At 44.9% G+C, this 23499-nt stretch overlaps 1 protein-coding gene across 1 annotated transcript in view; it reads left to right on the top strand.

The window, feature by feature from the left end:
* The window catches only part of Kctd19 (potassium channel tetramerization domain containing 19), a 31992-nt gene that overhangs the window by 5692 nt on the left and 2801 nt on the right, over positions 1 to 23499 (top strand). Inside the window, exons 3-12 of the mRNA XM_032888151.1 lie at positions 13055 to 13205; positions 14237 to 14428; positions 15749 to 15880; positions 17547 to 17757; positions 18953 to 19113; positions 20242 to 20345; positions 20790 to 20932; positions 21122 to 21205; positions 21489 to 21603; positions 21993 to 22620. Of these exons, the coding sequence (XP_032744042.1) occupies positions 13055 to 13205; positions 14237 to 14428; positions 15749 to 15880; positions 17547 to 17757; positions 18953 to 19113; positions 20242 to 20345; positions 20790 to 20932; positions 21122 to 21205; positions 21489 to 21603; positions 21993 to 22620 (1921 nt within the window). The remainder of the gene's footprint in view (positions 1 to 13054; positions 13206 to 14236; positions 14429 to 15748; positions 15881 to 17546; positions 17758 to 18952; positions 19114 to 20241; positions 20346 to 20789; positions 20933 to 21121; positions 21206 to 21488; positions 21604 to 21992; positions 22621 to 23499) is intronic.

Raw genomic sequence — 23499 nt, 5'->3', positions numbered from 1 at the left:
CACATGCTGGGATTAAAGGTGTGTTACCCCACCCGTTTTGTGTTTTGTTGTTATTTTGTTTTGCTTTTTGGTTTTTTGAGACAGAGTTTCTCTGTGTAGCCCTGGCTGTCCTGGAACTTGCTCTGTAGACGAGGCTGCCTTAGACTCAGAGATCTGCCTGTCTGTGTCTCCAGAGTGCTGGGGCCACCTGGCTGCATCTTCCTTTCTTGTTTTAAGAGCTTTAAATACTTTTACTTATAAAGCATCAAAGTATGACAGAAAATGAAAGCATTAGCTTTAAGTTTTATCCAATGACAAAAGTCATTTTTGTGGTGACTGTGCTTAAATAGTTTATTTGGTAGTTTTTCAACAATGATTTTTTTTTAATCTGGAAAAACTAAATATTATGACTGGGAAGGAAATCTGGGCATGTTCTGTATCAATCCCACTGTCTGGACAAGGTGTTAATTATTCCATATTCATAAGAGCTAGTCCATCAGTCACAGTACATCACTGATTATGCCTCCCCAGTACCTCTTGGAAGAAAATTGACTTTGTGTCTGTATCTGGATCAGGAGAAAAGAGACCATTTATTTTGTAATATATGTGCTTATGGATGATTTTTGGTAAATAATCTAATGTTTTCTCTGAAGGTATTATATATTTAGGAATCTAAGAACCCTAGCACAGTGCAGTGCAAGTTGTAGCTCTCTGAATTTTTTTTCAGACTTTCTACTTGAATCTAAGTCTTATTAACTTCTTTAGGAGTAACATATTAGAATTGCTCGTAAGTGGCTTCAAAACTATTTAAATGGTTTGGCATGTTAGGCTTGCTCTTGGCTCTATGCCAAGTCACCTTTTTGTGTGGATAGGGACCAACTTGTTCATTGCAGACAATCAAAGAGATCAAGGCAATGTTTTACAGGATAATTTAGAAGAATACAAGCTTCTCATACAACAGTTTATTAAGCCCTTTAACCCCTTCACAGTCCTCACTTCCTAAACCAAACCAAACCAAACCAATCTGAGGATCAACTTCAAAGGAGGAGGCAACAACTCAGAAGCCAATGAGTTGGTCTGATTCCAAAATCCCAAGATGTGTGAGTAGCAGAGTTTGCAGAATTTTGTAGCTCTGCCTCCCTAAAACAGCCCGTGAAACAAGTGCTTTGGAAATGGTGTTTTCAAAGAAATCAACATTTGGGCTGGCCCAGCCTAAGTGGTATTTATTTATTCATTGAAGCAGAGAGTAAATACAGCTGGGAACCAACGCCGCCTCAGCAAGTCAACCGCACGTTCCCCACTCTCCTCGAGCAAAGGCCCATCCAGCTACTCAGGCATTTGCCTTAATGAACACGGAGAGCTTGGAGAAATTGAATTTTGTCAATTCTTAGTCTGAAGACTCTTCTTAAGCAGGCCCACTTCAAACATTTAACTATGACTTAATGCGAGCATTCTGGGTTCCAGTTTTATTCCCGTGCACTTTAGGGACAACAAAGAATGGTTGACCACAAACAATGAAATAAATTGTGAGCCATGGGTGTGGATGATATATGGAATCACATGTAATGTAAGAGACGGGGTCTCACTGTGTTGCCTCAGCTGACTCTGGACTTCTGGATTCCACTGATCCTCCTGCCTGCCTCAGTCTACAAAGTCACTTAGTGTTACAGGTACATGCAATAACACCTCCTTTCACCAGCATTATTTAAATTTTGTAGTAGCCAAATTTCAAAAAATGTAAAGAAATGAGTGAAACCAATTTTGTGCTTTATTTAACACAATATTTTCAAAAATTTTAAATGGGATACTTTTGTTTTATACCAAATTTTCAATAACTGATTCTTTTTTTTACATTTAGCACAGCTCAGATTTAGAATAGCCTAGCAAGGCATCTAGTCCCAATGACACCATATTGGATAGCACATATCTGAACCGTTTCATATTGTTAGTGCTCCTTACTACACTTCTTCAGAATTAGCACCTAGCAATAAAAATAGAACTGGGTGCCTGCTAATGGGATGGGATTCAGTCAAAAGGTAGCATACATTGGTCAGGATGGTCTGTAATGTGGCAGGCTTTGTTGAAAGGTAGCGTGGAAAGCTGGATATGGTGGTGCACACCTATAATCCCAGTACCTGGGAAGCTGAGCTAAGCTCAAGGCCAGCGTGGCTACATAGCAAGACCCCATGAAGCTTCTAGAAGACAGTGCCTTAGCTCATGGTGATTTACACACACCTACCCTAATCCCAGTCCCACTCCAGTTACCTGTCCTACATACCTAACCTGGACCTTTCACCTCTAAAAGGGCCGGAGAGATGGCTCAGTGGTTAAGAGCACTGGCTGCTCTTCCAGAGGTCCTGAGTTCAATTCCCAGCAACCACATGGTGGCTCACAACCGTCTGTAATGGGATCTGATGCCCTCTTCTGGTGTGTCTGAAGACAGCTACAGTGTACTCATTTACATAAAATGAGTACATAAATTTAAAAAAGGTACACTTGAAGTTTCTAACTAATTAGATCACTAGTGTATTGACAATCAACCACATGCCATATTCTAGAGATAAAGAAATGAGGTGGGGGGCTGGAGAGATGGCTCAGCGGTTAAGAGCACCAACTGCTCTTCCAGAGGTCCTGAGTTCAAATCCTGGCAACCACATGGTGGCTCATAACCATCTGTAATGGGATCCAATGACCTCTTCTGGTGTGTCTGAAGACAGTGACAGTGTACTTATATATAATAAATAAATAAATCTTTAAAAAAAAAAAAAGAAATGAGGTGGGAAGCCCTACAACTTCCCGCTCTTCGATACTTAGGGTTAAACACAGGTTTTCACGGATGTTAGGGAAGTCCTGTGAGACTGAGTCATATCCCCAACCCTGATTCCACCTACATAAAGGGGCCATACATTTTATGATTGCTTTTCTGCAGTTTCTGGATGTGGTAGCTTGCACCTATAATCTGAGCACTTGGAAGGTAAGACAGAAGAATTGTTGTGAGTTCAGGGGTAGTCTTGGTCACAAAATGAAGTCTCAAGAGAATAAAAAGAATGTGTACATTAATTCTCTCCTGTTTGTTTTGTTTTTGTTTTCAAGACAGGGTTTCTTTGTGTAGCCCTAGCCATCTGAGCCACCTCTGCCTCCAGAGTGCTGAGATTGAAGCTGTGTGCCACCACTACCTGGCCCCTCTTTGCTTCTTTTTTTTTGGGGGGGGGGGCTGGGAACCGAACCCAGGGCCTTGCACTTCCTAGGCAAGCGCTCTACCACTGAGCTAAATCCCCAACCCCCCTCTTTGCTTCTTGATTATGGGTCCCATGTGCCCAGATATCTTAAGCTCTTGGCATTGTGACTTCCCCACAATGATGTACTGTAATTTGGTACTATGAACTAAAATAAATACTTTCTCCTCTAGAAATTGAGGGAATTAGAGAAATTCATAGAGGAGAGAGAGAGAGAGAGAGAGAGAGAGAGAGAGAGAGAGAGAGAGAGAGAGAGAGAGAGAGAGAGACTGGTTGATTTAGTGACTGCCCAGGAACTGGGTTATGGGTTAGAGAATGGATGGGCTAGATAACAGTAGGCAATGGTGATCTGGAGTGCAAGGTTTCTTTCTGGTACCCAGAGTAGACAGTGGTAATGGTTGCACAGCTGGGCAAATATACCCAAACTCAGTGACTGCACTGGTTAAACTGCTAGGCTTTAACTGGGCCAGGTGGTGCGGGCGTAATCCCAGCTGTCTGAGAACCTGAACAGTATTGCTGTGGTAAATATAAAAAAAACTGACTAAACCTTTTATCCCGAGTTAGCGCCGGCACCCATGGGGCCGCATGGCACTGCGGGGTATCCTTATCTCAGCGGCTCCATGCTGCCAAGTACTCTCTGACTCGGGCAGTCCACGAGCTGTTCCAGCGTGGCGCCTTGCCACACTGGTCCCTGGAGTTAGTTCCAGCACCTGTTGGGCCATATGGAACTAACCATAATTTATCTCTAATTAGTATCTCTCCCTGCGGTTCTCTGCTAGCTTCAAACTTTCTGTCCAGCTACCCGGTAAAATCAGGGCTCTAGAAGTCCAGCATGGACTGGCCTATCCCAGCTCCCTGCCACGGACTCTGCTCACACTCCCAACAACCCAGTGAAATCATGACTCAATAAACTGTAATTTATCAGTCAGATTTATATGTTAAATTCTCAATACGCCATACATCCACACAATAAACTCACAACCAACTGATAAGGATATAAACCTAGATAAAATAAATTTGCCTATAGAAATTCCATCCCAATTACCTTGGCAATTTAAGACCACCCAGACCTGGGTCATCTTTCTCATCTCCATCGTGATTCTCCTCCTTCCCCTTACAAAAGCTTTGTCCCCGCCTTATTTTTTTTTCTGTCCAGTCAAGGCCTTGACCTAACTTGTGCCAGCCCTCACCTACATATAGACATCAACCTACACAGGATGATCTCAAGTTCAAGTCCAAACTGGAGTACCTCAGCAAGACTATATTGGGATTAGGGATAAAGCTAGGGCTATAGCTTAGTATTAGAATGCTTACCTAAAATGTACAAGGCCCTGGGTTTGCTCTCTAGTTTTCTTAAAGGTGAGTTTTACAGTATGTAGAAATAAAGTTGTTGGAGCTGGAGAACTGGATCGGTAATGCTTACTAAGTTCTTGAGAGGACCTAGGTTCAGTTCCCAGCACCCATACGATTGCTCTCAACCACCTGTGACTCCATTTCACAGACATATGACACTCTTCTGGCCTCTACTCATTTCTGCTTGCACATCATGCACATAAACTCAAGCAGGAACACACATATACATCTAAAAACAAAGTAAATAGATCTTTAAGATAAAGTTGTAAGGAAAAAAATCAGGGCTACTGCCTTGACAGTATTATCTGAGTCTACAAACTACATAGGTCATGGACAAAACCCAGTCCACTCCAGTGTGTGTGGGTATCCCATAAGCTAAGAATGTTTTTACTTTTTTGAGATTGAAAAAAAGGTCAAATTTCAGTGTTATTGGTAAAGTTTCAAATACAGCCATGCTCCTCTGTTTGTATTTTGCTTATGGCTTTTTTGAACTACCAAAAGAGCTGAGTATTTGAATTGACAGTGACCATATGGCTAGCAAAGCCTAAAATATTTAGTATCTGGCTTCTCACAGGGGAAAATGTGTTTACTCCTGGCCTAGATTCAATAGAGGCAAAGGAAGAAGCAGGAAGATCATGTGGGAAGCTCCAGCAGCCTCAGATCAGTGGTTCTCAACCTTCCTAGCACTGCAACCCTTGTTGAGGTGGGCCCCCAATTATAACATTTTTTCTGTTACTTGATAACTGTAATTTTTGCTATAAATTGTAAATATCTGTGTTTTCAGATGGTCTTAGGCAACCCCTGTGAAAGGCTGTTCAACTCCCCAACACACACCAAGGGGTTGTGACTCACAGGTTGAGAACCACTCATCCAGATGGAAGATAGGAATGATGAGGTCTTGAGTGGTCATAGAAACCATTTAAATCCTGGGTACGTCTTGATGAATTTGCTAATGAATGGGATGCAGGATGTGAAAGAATGGACAGCTACTTATGTCTCTACCGTGGGAAACCAGGTACATGGTGAATTCTGAGAGATGTGAACCTTTAGGGGATAGGGATCACAAGTTAAGACGGAAGCATGTCCAGCAGGGAAACAGTGACTGGGCAGTAACATCCAAGTGGAGAGTTGAGAAGACACTGAGTAGACAGATCTGGAATTCATGGGAACAGTTGGGACCAGAAATATGATCCAGGAGTCATCAAGCTGATATGTAAATCCTTGAACCTGAAAGTTGTGGAATGTTATATATTATTCATAGGAGAAATGTAAAGGAGTCATCACCATCCATATATCAGCATCTCCAGGCTTCCTAAAACTTCATGTGGAATTTGAGAAGCCCTCTTAAACATAACCTACCTGGAGCCTTCCACTAACCATCAGACTGATCAGGAGTCATAGCTGCTACTGGAGAACTGGAAGTTTCTCTTCAGGGTCACTCACAAGATTTTAATGTCTATGCAGACTATTGGCTTGCTTTTACATGCCCCTTGACACCTACTGAAGCTTAAACATAGGGCCTCCCTCATGCTAACACATATTCTACCGCTAAACTACACCACGGCCCAATTTTTCCTATTTCACCTTCTTATGGGAACTCTGAAGTTTGGAACATAAGTTGCTCCATTTGTCAGCAATCTGCTGCCAGTAAGGAATCCAAATATGCCTACATTGTTTGTGCTCAAGGGAGCAGGGGGTTTATGCTGATCGTACAAACGATGCATTTAATAAAATAGGCCAGTGGCAGTCTCACACTTATGATGTGAGACAGATCACTTTGTGATGTTAGAAAGGAACATCGCAGATAATCCTTCCAACAATGTGGCTTGTGGACAACTCAAGTGTAAAACACTTGAAATGGCTTCAAGGGTCCTGGCTCATATCACAAATTTGTGTGTGTGTGTGTGCGTATCCATGTACAAATATGCAATCATACCCCTAAGTATCCCCTATGTTTACTTTCTGTGCCCCCTGCATTCATTTCTTTCTTCTTGGAATATTCACCTTTTAAATCTTGTTATAAATGTAGCCCACAGCCTAGCCTGACGTTTCCAGACAAAGTTATTGTTGCTCTGCTTTTATAATGCTGCATATTCTGTTGGAATCATGTTTTTATTTTTAATATGCCTTTCTCCTTTTCCAGTTTATATTTTTGTGTTTGCATTTCCAATGGTTTTCCAAGTATTTGGCAGCTAGAGGTATTTATTACCATCTGCTGGGAGATGAAGACTGGACCCACCAGCAGCAGAACCAGCAGTAGAGAGACAAGTTTGAAATATTGAGAACTGAACCTTGTTTGGCTGCTTTTGTTGCATGTCCTTTTGGTCTAATAGCCTTGCTCCTTTTAACATCAGCATCTTTACATAGCAGTCAGGGACTTGCCAGCACCCTAAGCTCCTTTACCATTATGCTCCCCCAATGCTCCATAAGCACATAGGCATCTCCAAAAAATCCCCTTACGTCCAACTGCTCTGCCAGCAGGGTGCCTTGTCAGCCATCTTTTAGCAGCACCCATGCCCCTGCACTGTCAGATTTCCATTGCCTTCACTACTATCTAGGCCCAAAGCAACATCAATTGTCCTTAAGAGTAGCAGTTAGCCTTGCAAGTTCACTGTATTTCTCATTTTCCAGGCACTGTGGAACATGTCTGTAATTCCAGAACTCGGGAGGCTGAGGCTGGAAATAGAAAATTGAAGGACACCCTGGGCTACACAGCAAGACTTTGTGGAAAGAAAAGAAGACACCCCCCCACCCCCTATAATAACTTATGTCATAACATATAAAGAGAAAAATTCCAAAAAGTAATATCCAAGTAGATGAAAGTAGTCCTGAAGTTGGTCACTAGAGTCAGTAAAGCCAGAAGCTCCCTGGAAGTAGGCTCCCTGGAGAGTTTGTTATTCATGCATTATTTATTTATTTTTATTTTATTTATGTGAGTACACTACAGCTGTCTTCAGACACACCAGAAGAGGGCACCAGATCTCATTATAGGTGGTTGCAAGCCACCATGTGGTTGCTGGGCATTGAACTCAGGACCTCTGGAAGAGCAGTCAGTGCTCTTAACCACTGAGCCATCCTCCATCCCCCTCATGCATTCTTTAAAATGCACCAGTGTGTCCCATTTCTAGCAGAGAACAAGTGAAGTCCTTGGGGTCTCTGGGAGGTTATGCTATTAGAAAAAAGGCATAAATAAGCAAGGAGGTAAGGGAGTTGGAGTGCTCCTGTGGTTTCTGAAAGCATCCTATGCCTTCCCGTGAGCAGAGGTTTTGTTTCTAGATATCAGAGAGCAAGGGCTCACTGAGAGAATTCAGGAAACAACCTTGTTGAAGCTCCAGAGCCTAGGTACAAGCTTGAGCCCTTTAGTTAGCACATAGCATGGCCTCACTGGCTGGGGTTGCAATCTTTGTAGATTTTATTTGCCTGATTTCTTCTCTTTTTAAAGTTTTGCTAACAGTTTCAATTCTTGGTGGAAAATGGGGTTGCACAGAGTTTAATTGAAACCCTAGAACACAGAGGTTTCATTTCTAGAAAATGGTTCATCCTTTCCCCCACTAGTATATTTCCTTTCAAGCTAGTTGGACAGACCAACTACATTATATACTGTAGGCATACACTTTTTGCAACCTACTTTTTTTTTTTTTTTTTTTTTTTTTTTTTGGTTCTTTTTTTCGGAGCTGGGGACCGAACCCAGGGCCTTGCGCTTCCTAGGCAAGCGCTCTACCCCTGAGCTAAATCCCCAACCCTGCAACCTACTTTTAATAGGGGTTCAACATCTTCTGTAGCCCACCACCCAGCAGAGGTAGTGGAAGAGAAAAGTTATTAGGATATAGGGGAAGTGGACCTACTCAGTAATAGTTCTTTGGGGGTGAGCTCTATCTTCTTTGGCGGCCGTTCAGTCCTGTAGCAAACACCAAATTCACTCAGCAGCTGCAGACCAGTCTTCTAGGCAGGCAGACATGAGGCATGAACCAGCAGCTGTAGTTCAATCCTGAAGAAACTGCCAGGCTTGTCGACTGGCCTGAGGCTGAGGAAGCAGCAAGCAGCTGCGGGGATCCCCAAGAGCAGTTCTTGAGTGAGTTTCTCTCAATGGCACCTTTACCACAAGCTGAGCTCAACAATGCTATGTAAGGTGAACCAGTACATGTGTGCAGTTAGTGAAGAATGGTGAGGCACAGCAAACCAAACCAAAGCTCAGTGCTTGTCTCCCACTGTCTGTGGGATCATATTTATACTCCTTCATCAAGCGTCCTTTCACGTGTTTGCTATAGCAATACATCATTTTACCTTTGCTCCAGGAGGACAACCTTTCCTGTGTTTGCTTTGCCTGCAGGTGGCAAATTCAAGCTCTTGTGACTAGTGAGCAGTATCTTAGAATGGATTTAGATGCTCTTGTCTTTCTCCAGGACTTCCCTGTTTCACATTCTTTTTTCTGTTGTGTGATTTGTCTTTCTGTCCACGAACACTCCAACTCTCACTGAGCCCTTTCTTCCAGCTGCTCGCTCTCTGTCCTTTCTCATTATGTCTTCTGCCTCTCAGGTTGAAGGTTGGAGTCATTATCTCCATTGTCCCTGAGCTGTGAGCTGTGTGTGCTTGTGCTGGCTTTGCCTATATAGTTTTGGATACTCTGCATCTTCCTCAGTTGTGAGAGTGCGTTTTGCCTCTCTTCCCAGAAGACTCAGGCCTCCATCTCCCCAGTTCATTCATGCAGTCTTTCACATAATTCCAAGTACTTCCTCTCTATTCAGATCTAGACTAGAAGACAGGCTGCATGCACCTAGCCCTGTCAGGCACCTGAGGACAGAGGAAAGAATTGGCCTGGATTCAATCTAGAAGCCTGCAGAGAGAAGTGTGTGTGCATTTGTGGCAACGAAGAGGAAGCAAGAATGACTAGGTCTGCCTAGGAGAGGCAGCGGGTCAAAGCTTGAGAAATGGGAAGAGGAATTTTCTGGGCAGAGGGAACAACATACATAAAGTTGAGGGAGGGTAGGGGAAGGTAGTACAGGGGTAAAGTGCTTGTCTTTGAATTTGACCCACATAAAAATGTCACGCATGATGGCATAGACTAATAGTCTCAAAATGTGTGTGGCTGAAGATAGGAGGCTCTTTGTGGCTCACCAGCCAGACAAGCTACCTAATTGGTGAGCTCCAGAGCTCTTGGTAGATGATGTTCCTGAGGATGATGCTTTGGTGTGTGTGTGTGTGTCCATACACTCTCTCTCTCTCTCTCTCTCTCTCTCTCTCTCTCTCTCTCTCTCTCTCTCACACACACACACACACACACACACACACACACACACACACACACTTGTGAACAGGTGCGTGCATGCATTTAAAAAGATGCTGAGGAGTCAGACAATAGTGGCACACGCCTTTAATCCCAGCACTCAGGAAGCAGAGGCAGGCAGATCTCTGAATTCAAGGTCAGCCTGGTTTGCAGAGTGAGTTCCAGGACAGCCAGGGCTACACAAAGAAATTCTGTCTCAAAAAACAACCAACCAAACAAACAAATATGCTGAGGCAGTGTGCTTTGTGCTTTGAGAGTTTTGTGGAATTTAGTGTCATTGACATTGGATTGAAAACAGAACATTGAAAGACGAAACTGAAAAGGAAGTTTGGGCTGTGACCACCGAGAAGAAGGCAGTGGACATATTTTGGGCTATAATCCTCAGAGCACCTCCCAGATTTTGTTGTCTTTTTTGTTGGACTTGAGAAACCTGAGATTTGGAGATGTTGTGTGATGATGAAGAGAACAAGCCTGACTCTAACTCAGAAGCTGTAGAGAGAAATGTGCAGATAACTGTAGTTAAGAGGTTGGATTCTCTGAGCTCTAGCGTTGGCTCAATAATGAAGAGCATTGGTTGTTTTAAAGACATGGACTTCTTGAACTACACACACACACACACACACACACACACACACACACACACACACACACACACACAAAGACGTGGGTTTGAGTGTTAGTATCCAATGCTGCCTTCTGGTCTCTATGGCAACCAGGTATGTACATGGTACACAGATGTATACATAATTTTTTTTATTATCTTTGAGACAGGGTTTCTCTGTGTAGCCCTGACTGTCCTGAAACTCACTGGGTAGAGCAGGCTGGCCTTGAATTCAGAGATCCACCTGCCTCTGCCTCCCAACTACTGGGATTAAAGGTGTGTACCACCACACTTTTCAGTTTGCTTCCTAATACAACTCAGGGTTAGTACCATCCACAGTGAGCTGGACCCTCCCACATCAATCATCAATCCAGAAAATGCCTCAGAGGCTTGCCCAAAGACCAATCTGGTTGGGTCATCTTCTCTATTGAGGCTCCTTCTCCCAAATGACTCTAGTACATGTCAAGTTGACATAAAACCGAACAAAACATCTTTCAGGGATTTTAATTAACCTAGAACCAACAAAATATCTCGGGCAGCTTGCATGGTTCTCTGCTCCTGAGCTCTTGTTCACTGTTCTCAATCCACCACCTCTTTCCTTCAACCTCAAACAATGTCATGCTCAAGGCAGAGGTGTGAGACTGAATATATACCTTGCCCTCTCCTGCCCTTCCTCGACACAGTCACCACCTCCTTTCCTTTGTCCCACTTCTCAGCCCAAATGCTGTCAAGTTGTCATCCTTCATCTTGACTCAGATATGCTTTCCTATTTGCAATGCACACTTCATTCTGAGCACCTACTCACCATCCTAGCACCTCACTGTTCATCTTCTTTGCCCAAGGACAAGTATTTGCTCTCACAGAAACCTTTCTCTGATTTGTCTCCTCCAAAGAGCTAACAGTTTGACACAGAAGCTAAAGCTGTGTCCATACCTAAACCAAGAAGGTCCTTTTTCAATGCTGTGAAAATAGTCCCAGGGTTCCTGGGGATCCATAAATTTGAAACTGATGGTAGATCTTGCCTTATAATATACAAACTGTTGGTTTCCATGTCCATATGTGTGCTTTGTGTGTTTGCAAGAGTGGACATGTGTGCACATGTGTGTGTGTTGCCAGTGGATACACAGACCAATGACCAGACGTCCTCCATTGTTCTCCATCTTTTGGAGTGTGAGGGGAGCTTGGCAACTCAGTTGAATTTGATGGCTAGTAGGGATCTGTGTCTACCTACCTTCCGGGTACTGGGACTACAGATATGCACTGTCGTACCTTAATGTGGCCTCTAGAGAGGTTCTGATGCTTGTGCAGCAAGTGTGCTAATGAGCCATCTCCCCAGTCCTTCCACATCTTTCTTTTTCCCCAAGCCAAGAACTCTAAGAGTCTAAGCAGGAACCTAGCAAAGCACAGCGACTACTTCTTAAGGCTCCCAATATTCCACACATGCAGTCTTCTTCCTTGTGGTGCTGCAGGGAAAAACTCCCCATAACCCTGACATTGCTCAGTCCTTCCTCAGGCCCTCTAGCCACCCAACACGGAGATAATTGTCCCACTCTGGCTGGACTGCCTCCCTTTGAGACCTTAGTTATGAGAGGGCCAGTTCCTACTATAGCCACCAGAGGGCTCTTCTCGTTACTTGAGATCCCAAGAGCAAACTCACAAGGGCTTCACCTGGGTAGCTAACAACCTGATGCAGTGTTTTTGTGTTGGGTTTTGGGGGTTTTGTGTGTGTGGTTGGTTGGTTGGTTTTTTCGAATTGGAGGCTTTCTGATCACAATGAGGTTCTTAAAGGAGAAAGCTGATCATGTGTATGGCCTATAAAGGATCGCTTGTCCAATTGTGTCCAACAGTTCATTAGGAAAATACTATCTTCTAGGGTGAAGTCAGACCATTTTGGTTTCATAGTTGAATTTCATAGTCTCGGCAGGACTGTAGGAGAATGGGTCCTGGGGTAAGGGTGGAATGAAGATCCACCCTCTGCCCTGGGATCCAGCCTCACTCAGTTGGTGTGCTCCACTCCACACTCATACTACTGGTCACTTCACTGTTAGACTACTTCCCAGAATGGGGACGAAGACACACAATGAGCAAATCACACCAATCATAAAAAAGTGGGGCTTTTGAACTATTAAGGACAATACAAAGATATCAAGTTTTGAATGGCTAAACAGAAATTACTCCGTAACTGAGCATGATGGGAAACACCTGTAATCTCGATACTTAGGAAATGAAGGCAGCAGCAGAACGAGTTCAAGGCCACCCTTAGCTATTCTATCAGTTTGAGGTCAGCCTGTGCAGCTTGAGGCCCTGTTTCAAAAAAAAAAAAAACAAAACAAAACAAAAAAAAAAAAACTCCATAGATTTTTTTTTCAAGGAAAAAAATTCTGTTACTTGACAGAAAAATTAGAAGAAAAAAATTGCTTCAAACTCAGAAGAAAAATAATCATTGGAAATTTTAGTTATTACCTTGCCATTTTATATTTTGCGATTGATTCAGTTTATTTTAAAATACTGTCCCAAAGCAAATTCCATACTATTTTTTTCTGAGTATTCAGTGTTTAAAAAAAAGTTGGTTATGAGGTTTATGCTTTCTTCATGTGACAGACCCTAGATAATCTCAAGGAAGGGAAACACCACCTCCGAGTGCGGCCTGCCGACATTCCTGTTGCTGAGAGAGCTTCCCTGAACTACTGGCGAACATGGAAGTGTATCAGCAAACCCTCGGAATTTCCAATAAAAAGCCCTGCCTTCACAGGTACTGTCACGGGCAGGCCCACCCCCTGAAGCCACCAGCTTAGCTATCCTCGCCCTAATAGACGTTAGCCTCATCTGAGCTAGTTCTGGATGCTGTCTCTCTCTCTTCCTCCTCTCTTTTGACCTAGTACTGTCCCCAGCATGGCTGCTTGCTTACTGGGACTCAACAACCTGCTCCATTCCATTCTGCTGCACCTAGGCTTCATTTAGGTGATATGATGTCTTCCAATCTCTCCTGGAAGTTAGGGCTCCATCGTTATTTCAACTTACCTCATGCAAAAGATGCTCAGTGGTCTCTGGCTTATAAGTCCCTTGCAGCATAAGTTGACCTACAATGGGACATCAGGAGTCCATGATTATTAATGGGTTTTTAATCTGTAGTCCACAGTAGTTGGTTTGATCAGTGAGAAAGACCATGGAGGGTTGGAGAGATGGTTCCATGGCTAAGAGCACTGACTGCTCTTCTTGAGGTCCTGAGTTCAATTCCCAGCAACCACATGGTGGCTCACAACTACCTGGTGTGTAGGAAGACAGCAATAGTGTACTCATAAATAAAATAAACAAATCTTTAAAAAAAAAATGGAGAGGGACTAGAGAGACGACTCAGCAGTTAAGCTCACTAGCTGCTTTTGTTGAGAACCCAGCAAAAACATCCAGTTCCAGGGAATCGAATGCCCTTATCTGACCTCTACATGGTGAACACACATACATACAGGCAAAATGCTCATACATATAGATAAATCTTAAATAAGAGACAAGGATAACTGGATATAGTAACTTTGGATGCATAAGCCAAGATCTATTATTCAGTGTCCTTTTACTGTCTACAGAAAAAAAGATTTTTCATATTTAGCTTCCCAGAACACTTCTTCTTACCCTTAAATATATATCTGAAAAGAGAAGATGGGGAAGGAAGTGTATGGCAGAAACTGATGCCTAGGTGGTCCCCAACTTCCCCTGGGATCCCTGGGTCAATGGGAGTATCTCAGTGCCTCGAGGAGGTGATGGCACCTTCTGTATCCTTTCTTCCAGGTCTTCATGATAAGGCCCCTTTGGGGCTGATGGACACACCGCTGCTGGACACAGAAGAGGAAGTGCATTACTGCTTCTTACCCCTAGACTTGGTGACCAAGTACCCAAGCCTAGTGACTGAAGACAACCTACTGTGGTTGGCTGAAACTGTGGCCCTGATCGAGTGCGAGTGTAGCGAGTTCCGCTTCATTGGTGATTGCTCTGTCTAGGGGTGGCCACCTACTCATTCCACACCCATATCCACACCTAGCAAGGTCCATTTGTTGGTTACGGCTGAGGACCTTCTCTGAGCAGAGGCTGTAAGAACATAGGGATCTTCCAGGAGGCGAGCAGAGTCCAGCATGAGGCTCTCACTTAGCTCAGAGCCTTTGGTTTGGTTTGGTTTTTGAAACATGGTCTCTCTATGTAGTCCTGGTTGTTCTGGAACCTGATATGTAAAACAGGCTAGCCTCGAACACACGGAGATCCAACTGCCTCTGCCTCTTGAGTGCTGAGATTAAAAGCATACACTGCCACGCACAGCCCAGCTCAGAGATGTTTTAGCTCCTACTTCTCTTGGGATGGCCTAGCCCTAAGAGGCCCTGAAACTCCCTAAGGTAGTGGTAAGGGTCATAGAGATGATGGTAAGGGCAGAGCATTGAGTTGAACCCTGGTCACATCTCATACTTTGCTTATGTCTCTAGCTGGACTCTAGGCCTCAGCTAATCTCAACATACAGTGAAGAAATAGGATTGTTTCAAAGACACTATCTGCTTTCTCTTCCATTACACTTGGAGTGTAAAGAGAGGGAGTAAACAATGGCAGTCTTCCCAGAATCATGTGGAACTGGCAGCCTGAGCTAAGGAGAGCTGAGATCTCTCATCTTTCCAGACAGGAGCCTCCCTTCCCACACTACCCCAGGACTAGCTTTGCTGGTCTGTGAGCCAAATGGCCTCTCTGCTATCTAGATAACCTGAACCTAGATGGACAGGACAATAAACACCAAGTTCTGTCAGGGGCCCGAATGCTTGAAGTCCCAGCTATCCAGATTCAGTGTTACCTAGGACGTTATTTGCGCTGCAGTCCTGCATCTCTGAGTTGATTCTCACAGGGACTTAGTGCTGGTTCTGTCTCTTGCTTCCCATACGGTCTCTTGCTTCCCATACTGCAATCCAACAGAGACAACCTGCAGGCACTACCTGGCAGCTCAGGCTCAGCCAGGCCTCTCCTCTCTAACAAGACAACTCCCTCTTTTGGAATGACTTGCTCTGGGGTCAAGACTCTTAGGGTAAGTCTCAGGGTCTTTGGGTTCACAGAGAGAGTCTGGAGTGCCAGGCCAGGGAAGGCCACACCCATGAACTCTGACACAGAAAAACAGAGTAGAGTCTTTGAAAAGCAAGCCTAATGAGGAATGTTTAGCAATTGTTTCAGAACTAGGAGATCCTGACTTACGATGAAGAATCTGCCAGGACATGGACAGATTAGTCATGAGTATGTTTTGTTAACTCATGGTGTTTCTTTCTGCTTTTCAAGTGAATTTTCTACGCTCACACAAGATTTTGCTACCAGATAACTTCTCCAACATTGATGTGTTAGAAGCAGAAGTTGAAATTCTGGAAATCCCTGAGCTTACAGAAGCTGTACGGCTATACCGGATGAATATTGGTATGTTGCCTGGGAACCTTGGCTTCCCCTGAATATTCTAGAACAGCCTGGGCTTGAGCTACAGAAGCCAAGAACAAACATCTCCCCCTTACAGCTACTTTGGACTTGGGTGGTAGTGAGTAACAGGTGTTGTGACTGACTTAGAATCTGAGAAAAGGAGTTTGGCTTAAAACCCTGCATGTCCTCTCTACTCAGCATTGCAACCAAAGCCAGGGCCAAAGGGAGGCCTGCTTAGCCTGGAGCAAGAGGAGCCTAACCTGGGTGAGAAACCAGGAGGGAATGTCCTGAGAAGCAGGCTGATCCTGAGGACAAGCTTCCTAGGCATATGCTGTCTGTCCCTCTGTGGCAGTTCTGAGCATCCACCCGCAACCCCCACCCCTCCGCACCCCCATCTTTCCTCTTCTGGGAACCACTAACCAGGGAACAAAATGACAGGCATACTTTCTACCAGTGCTTCAGTTACCCTTCCCCCTTCCACCTCCTTTCACATCCTCTGGCTTCCGTTCCTGTTTCTGCACGTTCCTAACATTTCCTGACCCTTGTTCAGGTCAGACCTTTGTGCTCCCGGCGTTGCCTCAGTGCAACTGTTCCTGCGTCATGGTTTTGATTTGCCTGTCATCAGCTCAGTTACCAGCTACTGCACATCCTTGGTCACTACCACATGTGCTTTAGGAAGCTGGCTGCATCAAGCAGGGGCAGCTGGTCTTTTGAGAACATGTGTAACCTTTTCAAATAACAGGGCTACCACCACCACCACCACCACCACAAAAGTGAAGAACTGTCTTACACGTGGGAAGCTTGGCCTGGTTGTTTGGTTGTCCCATGGAATGAGGCTTAGTCTTTTCCCAGGCAAATGGATTGCCCTTCTGTGGTATTGTGGTGGGGGAGTGGGTGGTGATACTCTGAAGCAAGTCTCAGGAACCTGTTCCAGGACTTTTAGTTTACTAAGAGGCGTGTGAGTTCAGCACCTTCCCTCAGAAAGCATGAGGGTTATGATGTGGGTAGAGTGGTCACTGCTCCTCACATGTAAGGAGAAGATGGCAGCGTATCTGTAGACAAGTTTTCCTCACATGTGTAAGCTCTTCACCTTCTATAAAGCAATAACCAAAGTAAATGTCTTTCATAGCCCTTTGACTATGACAAAACTCAAACTCTAGCCCTGCATAACTCTGAAGTTACTGGCACTTTGCCGAAAACCACAACATCTGACAGGACAGAACACAGTTCACTCATCTGTAGACTACTAGTAGGGCTGCTCTCAGGACGGGACATAAGCCATGAAAATCCTCCAGTAGGAGGCTGAGAAACATGGTAGTACTCACCTGTAGTTCCAGCACTTGGGAGACAGAGGCAAGAGGATCACAAGCTGAAAGACAGTTTGGTGGATATATTGACGCCCTATTTCAAAATAAGAGTTTGAACATCTCCTGCAAGCTTGTCAGCTGACTCAGTGTTCCTATCGTGTCACCTCTCAAGAGTTTTGACCTCTAAGCTTAATGCATGTACACAAAGTTATACTAATGTTAAGGTGATCCAAATTTGAACTGCATAAGCAAACGACTTCCATCTTATCACATAAGTCCTAACCGGGGTAGCAGAAGGACCCATATTGTCCGATTCAGGGATGATCAGAGATCTAGGAGTCATCTCTTTCTCTCCAACACAGGTGGCTGTTCCCGGACCTCCTGTCCACCTCTAAGTCCTGGAAAGGGGGGTCGTATAACCAGTCTGGAGTCTGTGAAACCACTGTACATGATGGCCCTGGGCCTACTGGTCAAGTATCCAGACTCTGCACTGGGACAGCTTCGCATTGAGAGCACACTGGATGGAAGCAGATTATACATCACAGGGAATGGGGTCCTTTTCCAGCATGTCAGGCAAGTTCCCGTCTCTCAGGGCACTATCAGACTGTGCTCTGCCCATGTTGGGAAGCAACATTAAGCCTCTCCCATGAGCTAAAGGGGAAAGTGTCTTTGGGATACCTCACTATTTTATCTCTTCCACCACTGTCACCACTAGGTTTGGGTCTCTGAGGAGCAGCCAGAAAAATTTACAAAGCTCCAAGGACGTTAATAATCTCTCAAAATCATAATAGGCAGCCATACCATGGATGAGAGGTCTCAAGTAGATACTTGTATAAGGAGACAGGAAGGAAGTAGCTGGATTTTAAAGGTCTAGCTCAGGCTATCAAGGCTTGGCTTTGGTTGGTTTTATTGGTCTGAAGAGGTAAGCTTGTGTCTAGGCTTATTCTCCTTCAAGAATCACTACCAAATTAAGCCAGGCATGGTAGCACACATCTTCAATCCCAACAGGCAGATCTCTGTGAGTTTGAGGCCAGCCTGGTCTACAGAGCAAATTGCAGGACAGCCAGGGCTATACAGAGAAACCCTGTCTTTTTTATGAGTACATTGTAGCTGTTTTCGGACTTAGACACACCAGAGAGGGAATTGTATCCCATTACAAATGGTTGTGAACCATCATGTGGTTGCTGGGAATTGAACTCAGGATCTCTGGAAGAGCAGTCAGTGCTCTTAATCACAGAGCCATCTCTCCAGCCCAGAAACCCTGTCTTGAAGAACAAAACCAACCAACAAATAAACAAAAAAGAAGTCACCAAGTTGGGGCTGGAGAGATGGCTCAGTGCTTAAGACCACTGACTGCTCTTCCAGAGGTCCTGAATTCAATTCCCAGCAACCCCATGGTGGCTCACAACCATCTGTAATGGGATCTGATATCCTCTCCTGGTATGTCTTAAGATATTGAGAATGTACTCACAAAATAAATAAATCTTTAAAAGATGCTTAAAAAAAACAAAAAACAGTAAGGGGTTGGGGATTTAGCTCAGTGGTAGAGCGCTTGCCTAGGAAGCGCAAGGCCCTGGGCTCGGTCCCCAGCTCTGGAAAAAAAAAAAAAAAGATGCTTAAATCACCAAGTTAAATCGAAGAAATGATTCTTCTGGTGCCACATTTGATCCAGTGGTATGATAAGACACCCTGGTCATGGGAGGTTAACAGCCAGACTCCTTTAAGGTAGAGTACTAAGGTGCTTCATAACAGGCTTTCCTCTGGGCAGGAACTGGCTAGGCACTTGTCGGCTGCCCCTGACTGAGACCATCTCTGAGGTGTATGAGCTTTGTGCCTTCCTGGACAAGAGGGACATCACCTATGAGCCAATGAAAGTGGCTCTGAAGACTCATCTAGAGCCGAGGACTTTGCCACCCATGGATGTGCTCAGTAAGTTTTTACTTTACTATGTTCTCAGACACAACAAAGCTTCTCTGTTTGAAATTAGTGTCAATGTAGGCTTTGTAGACTAGAGAGGGAAGGAGAGGATGGCCAGGACCAAGAAGAAAGAGAAAAGAAAAAGTAGGCCACTATTTTCTTTCTAAGGGGAAACTTTCATATTACATGCCTTTTCCTCACCTTCAATCCCATAGTATATCTCAAAATTCCAGACAGGAATGCTGCATTTGGGGCTGCACAGATCTCCAAAAGCATGCCTGCCCTAGTCCCAGGAGCTAACATGAGCTGCCATTTCTTTCTCAGAGCTAGGCGGAGAGAAGTGATCCATAAACCCATTTAGAATGAAGAAGAGGCACAGTGGTCAAATTAGGGTCTAAGTAAGTCCAAATCCAGTGTTATTTTTACAAGTTAATTTTCTGAGACAGGGTCTCTACGTAGCCCTGGCTGTCCTGGAACCCACTATGTAGACCAGGTTAGCTTTGAACTCACAAAGATCCACCTGCCTCTACCACTCAAGTGCTGGGATCAGTGTTTGCCACCATGCTCAGCTAGTCAATAAATTCTTATTGACATGTTTTATGTAAAGTTTCAACTGTATTACTATCAATCAGCAACACTTCACATTTATTGAGCACTACATGTACCAGGGCACATATAGACATTCAAAGAATAAGAGTCAGCAACTTGGGCTCATTCCTATCTTCTGGAGTTCACAGTCTAATCCTGTACAAAAAGGGAAACTCCTAGTTCCATTCTGAGTGGGCGCATGAAAAACTGCACACCTAGGACATTACCATTCACAGACCAGAGGAAGCTGGCAATCTAGATGGACAGGAGCAGCAACCTAGCTGGCTTGAGAAAGCTGGGTCAAGTAAAGAAAGAAGAGTGCCTTTGAAATTAGTACTCCAGAGGACTTCCCTCCTCACCCAAGATAGTCATCCATCTCACTCTCCTGGAAGCAGCAGGGATGGTCTGAGTCCAGGGTTGTTGTTTCTTAGAGAGGCAAGACAATATGACTTTTGAGAGTCCGGAGTCTTACTGTGTAAACATTACCCACCAAAGTGCCCTACTAGTTTTCCTTCTGTTCATACAATGTGTTCCCTCTCATTGGTTCCATAGATGAGGAGTGGACAGCAGAGGTCACTATATACTCACCACAACAGATCATCAAGGTTTATGTTGGAAGCCATTGGTATGCAACCACCCTGCAGACCCTGATGAAGGTATAGCAAGACCCAGCTGTCCTCCCACTTTGTTTTCCCCACCTGAGCATCTTTGGGACTTGTCACATGTCCTTCATACAGCTTCCCGTAATGCTTAGCATAAGAATCTTTCCCTAGCTCCCTAGCCAAGAATGCTCTGATTCTATAGGTAGAAATGTGATGAGCAGCATGTTTGGAAGAACTCAGGAATGTGGGTAGAGAAGAGGCTGGTTCTCAGGGGCCAAGAAGGAGGTAGGGTTGAGTTCCAAAGACCAGAGGTGGGGAGTGGAACAACCAGAAGTTGAAGCCTAGCCAGAAGCATAGGCAGTGAATGCACTCCTCCTTAGATTCTTTCCTCTTTGTTTACCTATAGCCAACATATAGGGAGATAAAAATCTCCAGCCCTGCTCCTTACTAAAGCCCAAGACCTTGAGACTGATTCTGATGTCTAACCCCTTCCTCTAGTACCCAGAACTGCTATCCAACACTCAGAGAGTATACTGGATCACCTATGGACAGACCTTGCTCATTCACGGTGATGGCCAAATGTTCCGACACATTCTCAACTTCCTGAGACTTGGAAAACTGTTTTTACCATCAGAATTTAAGTAAGCTAACCCAGGAAATCAGATTATAAAACACTAAGGCCAACTCTCTGTAGCAAAGAGAACCCTTGGTTGTATCCTTTTGGGAGGAGGTTCTATTATTTTCAACATGGGTGTTATTGCTCGAGGCAGCTTCTTTAGAGGCTCATGTCTCCCCTCACCCCTAGTCTACTATCTCCTTGTTGTTTGTAGGGAATGGCCTCTCTTCTGCCAGGAAGTGGAGGAATATCATATTCCAGCCCTCTCAGAAGCCCTGGCACAATGTGAAGCATACAAGTAAGCAGACTTCACTTTGGATTCGATATTTGCAGTTTGGACCTTTATAAATTCCTCTTACAGATGTTTTCATCTGCCAGGGAGACCTATTCTCCTCATAGTTGGGGGAGGAAGTTGGTGAAATGAGCTCAAGATGAGCCAGTGCCCTGTGCAAAAACCCTTTAACAGTCCCTTCTTCCACCACCTATAATTACTAATTCCCAGCCGTGGACAGGCCTGACCAATTCATGGATGGGCTGATGGAAGCTTCCTCTCACTAACCAATCCGTTTTGGTCTCTATAGGTCATGGACTCAGGAAAAAGAATCTGAAAATGAAGAAGCTTTTCCCATTAGGAAGCTGCATGTGGTGACAGAAGGGACAGGGCCAATGGTAGAGTTCAGCAGAGATGCAAAGGAGGTAAGGCCCAGTTTTCTTTGGTCGGTGTTGTTCTTAAACATCACCACCACAGGGTTCAAGGGGCAGGCCCAGCTACTGAATGGCTAGTGCAGTAAAAGAGCAGGACCCACATAGGTTACTAGTACAAGAACTAGTTTCTGAATCTTGAGGAGGCACAGGAGTGTGCTAGCTCCTTGTGGCCTGAAGTAACAACCTCTTCTTTTGAAATATAAAAGTTACCTGAGCTGGTATGACTCCCTCTTAGACTGAGTAAACTTAAATGATGCTCCATCTCCGGGGATAAGATTGTTCTGAGTGAACAGGCTGTCTTAAAGCCTAGCTGATTATGTCTTGGGAAGACTTTGATAATGTACAACAGGTCCACAGTTACTGTGCTCCTCCCTCCCCAGACCACAGCCTGCATGCCTATGGACTTCCAAGAATGCAGCGACAGGACTCCATGGAACAAGGCTAAAGGGAACCTGGCCAGGTCCAGCCAGATGGAAGAGGCTGAGCAGTATACCCGGACCATCCAGGTCTCCCTGTGCAGAAATGCCAAGAGGGGGGGCAATCCCGGCACATACTCACACTGTTCTGGCTTATGTGCCAACCCAAGACACTGGGGAGGTCACTCTGAAAGTCCCCCCAAGAAGAAGTGCACCACTATAAACCTCACACAGAAATCTGATGCCAAAGACCCTCCAGTCACCCCCATGCAAAAACTCATATCTTTGGTAAGGGAGTGGGACATGGTCAACTCTAAACAGTGGGAATTCCAGCCACTCACAGCCCCCAGGAGCAGCTCTTTGGAGGAGGAGAGCCTGCACGTCCCCTCAGGAAGTGAGGCTGCTTCTCAACCTGGTACCTCAGCTACTTGGAAAGCTCATTCCATACCCTCTGAGAAGGACACTGGTCCCCAGACTGGACCTGGAGCTGGAATGAGAGACAAGCCTCCAGAGCCAACCTTTAAGCCATACTTCCCCACAAAAAGAGCTGTCACCCTAAAGGACTGGGGAAAGCAGAGGCCCAAAGAGAGAGGTGAGTCTTGCCCCATCCTTGACCCACGTCTCATTTCAATAGAAAACAGATCTAGCTAAGACCATAGAGAATTAGTGACAGAGCAGGGGCCAGAACCTCCTACACAGACAGCAGCTCTGGGCCAGGCATGAGAAATGAGGTATGCTGGCTTGTTGACTTGAGGAGCCATGTGAGGTGAAGGAGTGAGCACTGTGGGAAAGAACCTAAGAGGCAGAGGCCAGTCACTGGAGAGTCAGCAGGCAGGGGAGAGGACATTTAGAGTGTTGGTGGAAGCACAGGGCACTGCTCTGCCTGGAGGCTTGGTTTCCAGTGCACAAGCCAGGAAATGACACTGAAGCCAGAAGTCATCAGGCCAGGTCTTAAGGGCCACAGTCAGAATGTGGTGCTTTGTCCCGACCTTAGTAGGGATGAACAAGTCCTAAAGGAGTGTTTAAAGGGAACATATGATCAGGTGTGTGTTTCTGAAGTTTACTCAGGGATAGAAGAAGTGTGGTCATAGCAGGCAAAACATCAGAGGCCTGGGTGCATTCCAGGTTGGACAAAGGAGGCTGGGCAGTGAAGAAAGAGGAAGGCAGGAGATAGAGGGGCCACTGAGAGGCCGAGCATCTAGGTTGGCTGTGAGCAAGTGGGAAAGACCTTTAGTCAAAGTGGATGACAAAACAGATCTCTGGGAAAGGCACACACGGCATGGGAAATGCTAAGGCCCTCAGGAGGGTCTTTGGGATCTGAGCTTAAGGTAGTTTGTGGCTAGTGATGGCAGGAAACCCTGGGAAGTTTGCTGAGGAGTGCCATGTTAGATTATTTTCTCTACTTCCCTTCTAGTGGCCTGGGTCCTGCTTAGAGGTGCCCTCTTGGGCTCTGTGAGGCATACGTTGGCCT

Source organism: Rattus rattus, chromosome 17 (assembly GCF_011064425.1).
Source record: "Rattus rattus isolate New Zealand chromosome 17, Rrattus_CSIRO_v1, whole genome shotgun sequence".
Classification (NCBI taxonomy): Eukaryota; Metazoa; Chordata; class Mammalia; order Rodentia; family Muridae; genus Rattus; species Rattus rattus.
The sequence above is the reverse complement of the archived record's forward strand: the minus strand, read 5'-3'. Positions and strand labels throughout refer to the sequence as shown.